This window comes from Lissotriton vulgaris, chromosome 12 (assembly GCF_964263255.1).
Source record: "Lissotriton vulgaris chromosome 12, aLisVul1.2, whole genome shotgun sequence".
NCBI lineage: Eukaryota > Metazoa > Chordata > Amphibia > Caudata > Salamandridae > Lissotriton > Lissotriton vulgaris.
This window is the reverse complement of record NC_141700.1, coordinates 13314483-13326488: the sequence shown is the minus strand read 5'-3', so window position 1 is coordinate 13326488 and position 12006 is coordinate 13314483. Positions and strand designations below refer to the sequence as shown.

General features: G+C 54.2%; 1 protein-coding gene across 1 annotated transcript in view; it reads right to left on the bottom strand.

The window, feature by feature from the left end:
* PRSS57 (serine protease 57) overlaps nucleotides 1-8446 on the bottom strand; it is a 98176-nt gene extending 89730 nt beyond the window's left edge. The window contains exon 1 of the mRNA XM_086946736.1: nucleotides 8261-8446. Within this exon, the coding sequence (XP_086802862.1) occupies nucleotides 8261-8327 (67 nt within the window). The 5' untranslated portion in view covers nucleotides 8328-8446. The remainder of the gene's footprint in view (nucleotides 1-8260) is intronic.
* Between the last annotated feature and the right edge of the window lie 3560 nt (nucleotides 8447-12006).

The window sequence follows — 12006 nt, the reverse complement described above, 5'->3', positions numbered from 1 at the left end:
TGGAAGCATTGCATTGGCTACCGGTGAGAGAGAGGGTCAAGTTTAAGGCTCTCTGTACGGCCCACAAGATTCTTCAAGGGAAAGGACCCCCTTCTTTGAGGAAGCTAGTGGTGCCTTACAAACCCAACAGAGCTCTTCGCTCTGATCAAAAACATTTGCTACAGGTCCCCAGAGTCCACAAAGCTCGCACTGGAGGCAGAAGATTCTCGGTGCATACAGTCACCCTTTGGAATTCGCTCCCTATGCAACTGCGTCGTGAGACTTGCATCCTTCGTTTTCGGAAGTCTCTGAAAACACACCTTTTCCCATCTTAACACGCTGGATAGCTTTGCATCGGTCTGACGGACTCCTTGATAAGCGCTGGGATGCCCAAGGGTAACCACGCGCTATATGAGACTCAAATAAATAAATAAAACAGACAGCTGATCACCTTCCTCGAGACGAACGGATCCCTCGACCCCTCACAATCCGGTTTCAGAGCCAACCACAGCACCGAGACCGCACTGATCGCAGCCACCGATGACATCCGAGCCCTGCTCGACAACGGGGAAACAGCGGCACTCATCCTCCTGGACCTCTCCGCAGCGTTCAACGCGGTCTGCCACCGCACTCTAGTTCAACGCCTCAGCAACATCGGCATCCAAGAGAAGGCACTGGAGTGGATCATCTCGTTCCTCGACGGGAGAACACAGAGAGTTCGCCTCCCCCCGTTTCGATCCGAGGCCACCAAAGTCATCTGTGGCGTACCACAAGGATCATCACTCAGCCCCACCCTCTTCAACGTCTACATGAAACCACTTGCAGCCATCGCACGCCAACACAACCTCAACATCATCACCTACGCCGACGACACCCAGCTGATCCTCTCCCTCACCAGGGACCCCGACATGGCCAGAACCAGCCTACACGAAGGAATGAAAGACGTCGCCGAGTGGATGAAGAACAGCCGCCTGAAACTGAACTCGGACAAGACGGAAGTCCTCATCCTGGGACAATCGCCCTCCGCCTGGGACGACTCCTGGTGGCCTCCCGCCCTGGGCACCGCTCCCAAACCAACAGACCACGCACGCAACCTGGGCTTCATCCTGGACAAGTCAACGCCGTCTCCTCATCGTGCTTCAACACCCTACGCATGCTCCGCAAGATCTTCCGCTGGATCCCGACCGAAACCAGGAAGACGGTCACCCAGGCACTCATCACCAACCGACTGGACTACGGAAACTCCCTCTATGCCGGAACCCAGCCAAGCTACAGAGGAGACTCCAATGCATCCAGAACGCCTTCGCCCGACTCATCCTGAACATCCCCCGACGTAGCCACATCTCCGGCCATCTGAGGGACCCCATCCCCCAAGCGCCTTGAGACCCTCCCGGGTGAGTAGCGCGCTATACAAGTGTTCTGATTGATTGATTGATTGACTCTCAAAGCACACTCACTCGTAGGTTAGTCAGAGCACACTCTCAAAGCACACTCACTCGTAGGCCACTCAGAGCACACTCTCAAAGCACACTCATTCGTAGGACACACAGAGCACACTTTCAAAGCACACTCACCCACGCTCTCAAAGCACACTCACTTGGAGGCCACACAGAGCACGCTCTCAAAGCACACTAACTCGTAGGACACTCAGAGCACACTCTCAAAGCACACTCACTCGTAGGACACTCAGAGCACACTCTCAAAGCACACTCACTCACAGTCCACACAAAGCACACTCTCAAAGCACACTCACTCGTAGGACAATCAGAGCACACTCTAAAAGCAAACTCACTCGTAGGTCAGTCAGAGCACACTCTCAAAGCACACTCATTCGTAGGTCACAGAGAGCACATTTGCAAAGCACACTCACTCATAGGTCAGTCAGAGCACACTCTCAAAGCACACTCATTCGTACGCCACACAGAGCACACTCTCAAAGCACACTCACCCACACTCTCAAAGCACACTCACTCGTTGGTCACCCAGTGCACACACTCAAAGCACACTCACTTGTGAGCCACACAGAGCACACTCTCAAAGCATACTCACTCGTAGTCCACACAGAGCACACTCGCAAAGCCCACTCACTCGTAGGACACTCAGAGCACACTCTCAAAGCACACTCACTCATAGGACACTCAGAGCACACTCTCAAAGCACACTCACTCGTAGGACACTCGGAGCACACTCTCAAAGCACACTCACTTGTAGGCCACACAGAGCATGCTCTCAAAGCACACTTACTCGTAATCCACACAGAGCACACTCTCAAAGCACACTCACTTGTAGGCCACACAGAGCACGCTCTCAAAGCACACTCACTAGTAATCCACACAGAGCACACTCACAAAGCCCACTCGCTTGTAGGACACTCAGAGCACACTCTCAAAGCACATTCAATCGTAGACCACATAAAGCACACTCACTTGTAGGCCACACAGAGCACGCTCTCAAAGCACACTCACTCGTAATCCACACAGAGCACACTCGCAAAGCCCACTCGCTTGTAGGACACTCAGAGCACACTCTCAAAGCACACTCACTCGTAGGTCAGTCAGAACACAATCACAAAGCAGACTCACTTGTAGGTCACACAGAGCACATTTGCAAAGCACACTCACCTGTAGGTCCGTCAGAGCACACTCTCAATGCACACTCACTCGTAGGACAATCTGAGCACACTCTCAAAACACACTCACTCATAGGTCACACAGAGCACACTCAAAGCACACTCACTCGTAGGTCACACAGAGCACACTCTCAAAGCACACTCACTCGTAGTCCACACAGAGCTCACTTGTAAAGGCCACTCACTCGTAGGACACTCAGAGCATACTCTCAAAGCACACTCACTTGTAAGACACTCAGAGCACACTCTCAAAGCACTCCTAGGAAACTCAGAGCACATTCTCAAAGCACACTCACTCATAGGACACTCAGAGCACACTCTCAAAGCACACTCACTCGTAGGCTACCCAGAGCACACTCACCCACACTCTCAAAGCACACTCACTCGTTGATTACACAGCGCACACACAAAGCACACTCACTTGTAAGCCACTCAGAGCACACTCTCAAAGCACACTCACTCGGACACTCAGAGCACACTCTCAAAGCACACTCACTCGTAGGCCACACAGAGCATGCTCTCAAAGCACATTCACTTGTAGGACACTTGGAGCACACTCTCAATGCACACTCAGTCGTAGGACACTCATAGCATACTCTCAAAGCACACTCCCTTGTAAGACACACAGAACACACTCTCAAAGCACAGTGACTCGTAGGTCACCCAGAGCACACTCTCAAAGCACACTCACTTGTAGGCCACACAGAGCACACTCTCAAAGCACACTCACTCGTAGTCCACACAGAGCACACTCGCAAAGGCCACTCACTCGTAGGACACTCAGAGCATACTCTCAAAGCACACTCACTTGTAGGACACTCAGAGCACACTCTCAAAGCACTTGTAGGAAACTCAGAGCACACTTGCAAAGCACACTCACTTGTAGAACACTATGAGCACCCTCTTAAAGCACACTCACTCATAGGACACTCAAAGCACACTCTCAAAGCACACTCATTCGTAGGTCACAGAGAGCACATTTGCAAAGCACACTCACTCATAGGTCAGTCAGAGCACACTCTCAAAGCACACTCATTCGTACGCCACACAGAGCACACTCTCAAAGCACACTCACCCACACTCTCAAAGCACACTCACTCGTTGGTCACCCAGTGCACACACTCAAAGCACACTCACTTGTGAGCCACACAGAGCACACTCTCAAAGCATACTCACTCGTAGTCCACACAGAGCACACTCGCAAAGCCCACTCACTCGTAGGACACTCAGAGCACACTCTCAAAGCACACTCACTCATAGGACACTCAGAGCACACTCTCAAAGCACACTCACTCGTAGGACACTCGGAGCACACTCTCAAAGCACACTCACTTGTAGGCCACACAGAGCATGCTCTCAAAGCACACTTACTCGTAATCCACACAGAGCACACTCTCAAAGCACACTCACTTGTAGGCCACACAGAGCACGCTCTCAAAGCACACTCACTAGTAATCCACACAGAGCACACTCACAAAGCCCACTCGCTTGTAGGACACTCAGAGCACACTCTCAAAGCACATTCAATCGTAGACCACATAAAGCACACTCACTTGTAGGCCACACAGAGCACGCTCTCAAAGCACACTCACTCGTAATCCACACAGAGCACACTCGCAAAGCCCACTCGCTTGTAGGACACTCAGAGCACACTCTCAAAGCACACTCACTCGTAGGTCAGTCAGAACACAATCACAAAGCAGACTCACTTGTAGGTCACACAGAGCACATTTGCAAAGCACACTCACCTGTAGGTCCGTCAGAGCACACTCTCAATGCACACTCACTCGTAGGACAATCTGAGCACACTCTCAAAACACACTCACTCATAGGTCACACAGAGCACACTCAAAGCACACTCACTCGTAGGTCACACAGAGCACACTCTCAAAGCACACTCACTCGTAGTCCACACAGAGCTCACTTGTAAAGGCCACTCACTCGTAGGACACTCAGAGCATACTCTCAAAGCACACTCACTTGTAAGACACTCAGAGCACACTCTCAAAGCACTCCTAGGAAACTCAGAGCACATTCTCAAAGCACACTCACTCATAGGACACTCAGAGCACACTCTCAAAGCACACTCACTCGTAGGCTACCCAGAGCACACTCACCCACACTCTCAAAGCACACTCACTCGTTGATTACACAGCGCACACACAAAGCACACTCACTTGTAAGCCACTCAGAGCACACTCTCAAAGCACACTCACTCGGACACTCAGAGCACACTCTCAAAGCACACTCACTCGTAGGCCACACAGAGCATGCTCTCAAAGCACATTCACTTGTAGGACACTTGGAGCACACTCTCAATGCACACTCAGTCGTAGGACACTCATAGCATACTCTCAAAGCACACTCCCTTGTAAGACACACAGAACACACTCTCAAAGCACAGTGACTCGTAGGTCACCCAGAGCACACTCTCAAAGCACACTCACTTGTAGGCCACACAGAGCACACTCTCAAAGCACACTCACTCGTAGTCCACACAGAGCACACTCGCAAAGGCCACTCACTCGTAGGACACTCAGAGCATACTCTCAAAGCACACTCACTTGTAGGACACTCAGAGCACACTCTCAAAGCACTTGTAGGAAACTCAGAGCACACTTGCAAAGCACACTCACTTGTAGAACACTATGAGCACCCTCTTAAAGCACACTCACTCATAGGACACTCAAAGCACACTCACTCATAGGACACTCAGAGTACACTCTCAGAGCACACTCACTCGTAGGCCACCCAGAGCACACTCTCAAAGCACACTCACACGTAGGTCACCCAGAGAACACTCTCAAAGCACACTCACTCGTTGTACACTGAGAGCACACTCTCAATGCACACTCACTCTTAGGACACCGAGAGTACACTCTCAAAGCACACTCACTCATAGGCCACACAGAGCACATTTGCAAAGTACACTCACTCGTAGGACACTCAGAGCACACTTTCAAGGCACACTCACTCGTAGGATACTGAGACCACACTGTCAATGCACACTCACTCGTAGGACACTCAGAGCACACTCTCAAAGCACACTCACTCATTAAGCCACACGGAGCACATTTGCAAAGCACACTCACTAGTAGGCTACCCAGAGCACACTCACCCACACTCTCAAAGCACACTCACTCGTTGATTACACAGCGCACACACAAAGCACACTCACTTGTAAGCCACTCAGAGCACACTCTCAAAGCACACTCACTCGGACACTCAGAGCACACTCTCAAAGCACACTCACTCGTAGGCCACACAGAGCATGCTCTCAAAGCACATTCACTTGTAGGACACTTGGAGCACACTCTCAATGCACACTCAGTCGTAGGACACTCATAGCATACTCTCAAAGCACACTCCCTTGTAAGACACACAGAACACACTCTCAAAGCACAGTGACTCGTAGGTCACCCAGAGCACACTCTCAAAGCACACTCACTTGTAGGCCACACAGAGCACACTCTCAAAGCACACTCACTCGTAGTCCACACAGAGCACACTCGCAAAGGCCACTCACTCGTAGGACACTCAGAGCATACTCTCAAAGCACACTCACTTGTAGGACACTCAGAGCACACTCTCAAAGCACTTGTAGGAAACTCAGAGCACACTTGCAAAGCACACTCACTTGTAGAACACTATGAGCACCCTCTTAAAGCACACTCACTCATAGGACACTCAAAGCACACTCACTCATAGGACACTCAGAGTACACTCTCAGAGCACACTCACTCGTAGGCCACCCAGAGCACACTCTCAAAGCACACTCACACGTAGGTCACCCAGAGAACACTCTCAAAGCACACTCACTCGTTGTACACTGAGAGCACACTCTCAATGCACACTCACTCTTAGGACACCGAGAGTACACTCTCAAAGCACACTCACTCATAGGCCACACAGAGCACATTTGCAAAGTACACTCACTCGTAGGACACTCAGAGCACACTTTCAAGGCACACTCACTCGTAGGATACTGAGACCACACTGTCAATGCACACTCACTCGTAGGACACTCAGAGCACACTCTCAAAGCACACTCACTCATTAAGCCACACGGAGCACATTTGCAAAGCACACTCACTAGTAGGCCACACAGAGCACACTCTCAATGCACACTTAATCGTAGGACACTCAGAGTACACTCTCAAAGCACACTCACTCGTAGGCCACACAGAGCACACTCACAGCACACACTCACTTGTAGGACACTCAGAGCACACTCTCAAAGCACACTCACTCATAGGCCACAGAGAGCACACTCTCAATGCACACTCACTCGTAGGCCACACAGAGCACACTCTCAGCACACACTCACTTGTAGGACACTCAGAGCACACTCACTCATAGGCCACAGGGAGCACATGTGCAAAGCACACTCACTCGTAGGCCACACAGAGCACACTCTAAAAGCACACTCACCTTCATTCTCAATGCACACTCACTCATAGGACACTCAGAGCACACTTTCAAACCGCACCACTCACTCATAGGCCACAGGGAGCACATTTGCAAAGCACACTCACTCGTAGGCCACACAGAGGACACTCTCAAAGCACACTCACCCACATTCTCAATGCACACTCACTCGTAGGACACTCAGAGCACACTCTCAAAGCACACTCACTCATAGGCCACACAGAGCACATTTGCAAAGCACATTAACTTGTTCACTTGTAGGACACTCAGAGCACACTCGCAAAGCACACTCACACATAGGACACTCAGAGCACACTCTCAAAGCACACTCACTCATAGGCCACACAGAGCACATTTGCAAAGCACATTAACTTGTTCACTTGTAGGACACTCAGAGAACACTCGCAAAGCACACTCACACATAGGACACTCAGAGCACACTCTCAAAGCACACTCACTCGTAGAACACTCAGAGCACATTTGCAAAGCACACTCACTCGTAGGCCACACAGAGAACACTCACAAAGCACATTCTCGCATAGGACACTCAAAGCACACTCTCAAAGCACACTCACTCATAGGCCACAGGGAGCACATTTGCAAAGCACACTCACTCGTAGGCCACACAGAGCACACTCACAAAGTACACTCACCCACATTCTTAATGCACACTCACTCATAGGACACTCAGAGCACACTCTCTAAGCACACTCACTCATAGGCCACAGGGAACACAATTTGCAAAGCACACTCACTCCCAGACCACAGAGAGCACACTCTCAAAGCACACCCACCCACATTCTCAATGCACACTCACTCGTAGGACACTCAGAGCACACTCTCAAAGCACACTCACTCATAGGCCACATAGAGCACATCTGCAAAGCACACTCACTTGTAGGACACTCAGAGTACAATTGCAAAGCACACTCACTCGTAGGCCACATAGAGCACACTCGCAAAGCACACTCACGCATAGGACACTCAGAGCACACTCACAAAGCACACTTACTCATAGGCTGTACTGAGCACACTCTCACCGCTCCTAAGTTCTCTTTTCGGTCACTCAGAGCACACTTCAAGCACGCTCAGAGCTCGCTCAGAACACCCACTTAGGGCCCTTAGAAAGAGCCTGTCCAGTGCACATTACACAGACGCACCAAACTCTGTTCTGCAGACCCAGTGACTCTCAGAGACCTGAAGGCAGTTCAGTGGGTTCCTTACCTGCTGTGGCTGCAGTCACCAGCATGGAGAGGGCTGTGAAGAGGAGGAGGAGGGCAGCGGGTTTCATGCTGTCTGTTGTACCCCCAGCCTTCTGTTGCCCCGGGCTCTGCTTTCTGTGGTACCCCTAGCCTTCTGTTGCCCCCAGGCTCTGCTGTCTGTGGTACCCCAGCCTTCTGTTACCCCGGGCTCTACTGTGTGTGGCCTCGCCCTGCCCTACTGGCACTTCATTGCTCAGGATGTGGGAGGGTCCTGTGGTTTGGAGAAGAAACTCTGCTGGTGGTGGCGAAATCACGCTAGGTCTCGTGTACAAGCCCCCCTGATACTCAGGGTCTCTCTCACCCATGAATCTCAAGTGACCCCCATATCCAAGACCCCCTCAAACCATGTGCTTTCCTCATGTGAAAACCCTCATACCCTGAAACCCTCGCACCAAAGGGTCTTTTCTACCCATGTGCCCCTGTACCCAGGGAACCAGGAAACTAAGGACCTGACTCAAAAAGGGTCTCCACACTTGTGTCGGAGGCTCCACAGTTGTGGGGGTCTCTGCACTAGTGGCAGAGGCCACGCAGTCATGGAGGAGTCTCCGCACTCATGGCAGAGGCCCCGCAGTCATGGGGGGTCTCCACACTCATGGTGAGGCCCCGCAATTGTGGGCTTGTTTCAGCACTTGTGGCAGAGGCCCCACAGTGGTGGAGGAGTCTCCACACTCGGAGCGGTGGCCCTGCAGTTGTGGGGGAGTCTCCGCACTCGTGGCGGAGGCCCCAGAGTCGAGGGGAAGTCTGCAAACTCGTGGCAGAGGCCCCACAGTCATGGGGGAGTCTCTGTACTTGTGGCAGAGGCCCGCAGTCATGGTGCAGTCACTGCTCTCGTGGTGGAGAATCCGCACTCGTTGGGGAGTCTCTGCACTCCTGGTGGAGGCTCGCAATTGTGGGTGAGTTTCTGCACCTGGGGTGGAGGCCCGCAATCAGGGGGAGTCTCCGCAATCGTGGGGGAGTTTCTGCACTCGTGGCAGAGGCCCAGCAATCATGGGGGAGTTTTTGCGCTCGTGGCGGAGGCCCCGCAGTCATGGGAGAGTCATGGGAGAGTCTCGGCACTCGTGGCAGAGGCCCCGCAGTCATTGGAGAGTCTCCACACTCGTGGCAGAGGCCCCGCAGCCATGGGAGAGTCTCCGCACTCGTGGCAGAGGCCCCGCAGTCATTGGAGAGTCTCCACACTCGTGGCAGAGGCCCCGCAGTCATGGGAGAGTCTCCGCACTCGTGGCAGAGGCCCCGCAGTCATTGGAGAGTCTCCACACTCGTGGCAGAGGCCCCAGATTCATGGGGAGAGTCTCTGCACTCCTAGTGGAGGCCACGCAGTCATGGGAGAGTCATGGGAGAGTCTCGGCACTCGTGGCAGAGGCCCGCAGTCATGGGAGAGTCTCAGCACTCGTGGCAGAGGCCTCGCAGTCATTGGAGAGTCTCCACACTCGTGGCAGTGACCCCGCAGTCATTGGAGAGTCTCTGCACTCGTGGCAGTGACCCTACAGTCGTGGGGGGAGTCTCTGCACTCGTGGCGGCGGCCCCGCAGTCATTGGAGAGTCTCTGCACTCGTGGCAGTGACCCCACAGTCGTGAGAGAGTCTCCACACTAGTGGCAGAGGCCCCACAGTTGTGTGGGAGCCTGAGCACTCGTGGCAGAGGCCCCAGATTCATGGGGAGAGTCTCTGCACTCCTGGTGGAGGCCACGCAGTCATGGGAGAGTCTCCGCACTCGTGGATGAGGCCACGCAGTCATGGGAGAGTCTCCACACTCGTGGTAGAGGCCTGCAGTCATAGGAGAGTCTCTGCACTCGTGGCAGAGGCCCCGCAGTCATGAGAGAGTCTCCGCACTCGTGGCAGAGGCCCCGCAGTCATGGAAGAGTCTCCGCACTCGTGGCAGAGGCCCCGCAGTCATAGGAGAGTCTCCACACTCGTGGCAGAGGACCCGCAGTCATAGGAGAGTCCCCGCACTCGTGGCAGAGGCCCCGCAGTCATTGGAGAGTCTCTACACTCGTGGCAGAGGCCCCAGATTCATGGGGAGAGTCTCTGCACTCCTAGTGGAGGCCACGCAGTCATGGGAGAGTCATGGGAGAGTCTCGGCACTCGTGGCAGAGGCCCGCAGTCATGGGAGAGTCTCCGCACTCGTGGCAGAGGCCCTGCAGTCATTGGAGAGTCTCCACACTCGTGGCAGAGGCCCCAGATTCATGGGGAGAGTCTCTGCACTCCTAGTGGAGGCCACGCAGTCATGGGAGAGTCATGGGAGAGTCTCGGCACTCGTGGCAGAGGCCCCGCAGTCATGGGAGAGTCTCTGCACTCGTGGCAGAGGCCCCGCAGTCATTGGAGAGTCTCCACACTCGTGGCAGAGGCCCCGCAGTCATGGGAGAGTCTCCGCACTCGTGGCAGAGGCCCCGCAGTCATTGGAGAGTCTCCACACTCGTGGCAGAGGCCCCAGATTCATGGGGAGAGTCTCTGCACTCCTAGTGGAGGCCACGCAGTCATGGGAGAGTCATGGGAGAGTCTCGGCACTCGTGGCAGAGGCCCCGCAGTCATGGGAGAGTCTCCGCACTCGTGGCAGAGGCCCTGCAGTCATGGGAGAGTCTCCACACTCGTGGCAGAGGCCCCAGATTCATGGGGAGAGTCTCTGCACTCCTAGTGGAGGCCACGCAGTCATGGGAGAGTCATGGGAGAGTCTCGGCACTCGTGGCAGAGGCCCCGCAGTCATCGGAGAGTCTCCACACTCGTGGCAGAGGCCCCAGATTCATGGGGAGAGTCTCTGCACTCCTAGTGGAGGCCACGCAGTCATGGGAGAGTCATGGGAGAGTCTCGGCACTCGTGGCAGAGGCCCCGCAGTCATGGGAGAGTCTCCACACTCGTGGCAGAGGCCCCTCAGTCATTGGAGAGTCTCCACACTCGTGGCAGTGACCCCGCAGTCATTGGAGAGTCTCTGCACTCGTGGCAGTGACCCTACAGTCGTGGGGGGAGTCTCTGCACTCGTGGCGGCGGCCCCGCAGTCATTGGAGAGTCTCTGCACTCGTAGCAGTGACCCCACAGTCGTGAGAGAGTCTCCACACTAGTGGCAGAGGCCCCACAGTTGTGCGGGAGCCTGAGCACTCGTGGCAGAGGCCCCAGATTCATGGGGAGAGTCTCTGCACTCCTGGTGGAGGCCACGCAGTCATGGGAGAGTCTCCGCACTCGTGGATGAGGCCACGCAGTCTTGGGAGAGTCTCCACACTCGTGGTAGAGGCCCGCAGTCATAGGAGAGTCTCTGCACTCGTGGCAGAGGCCCCGCAGTCATGAGAGAGTCTCTGCACTCGTGGCAGAGGCCCCGCAGTCATGGAAGAGTCTCCGCACTCGTGCAGAGGCCCCGCAGTCATAGGAGAGTCTCCGCACTCGTGGCAGAGGACCCGCAGTCATAGGAGAGTCTCCGCACTCGTGGCAGAGGCCCCGCAGTCATGGAAGAGTCTCCGCACTCGTGGCAGAGGCCCCGCAGTTATAGGAGAGTGTTAGACCCGGGACCCTGGCCGGCCAAGACTCGCGTCGAGGTCAGTCAGGGATCGCCAGTTCTAAGTGTCAGGGCAAGGGAGTTACACACCAAGGCAACCCCCACTCGCCCTCTAGGTAACGTGGCGCGAGCAGTCAAGGCTAAACTTGGAGGCGATATGAGTTAAGTATTTGCGCACGCACCCCAGCAACAACACCCAAGGCCCACCACAAAGGAAACTCCACACAAG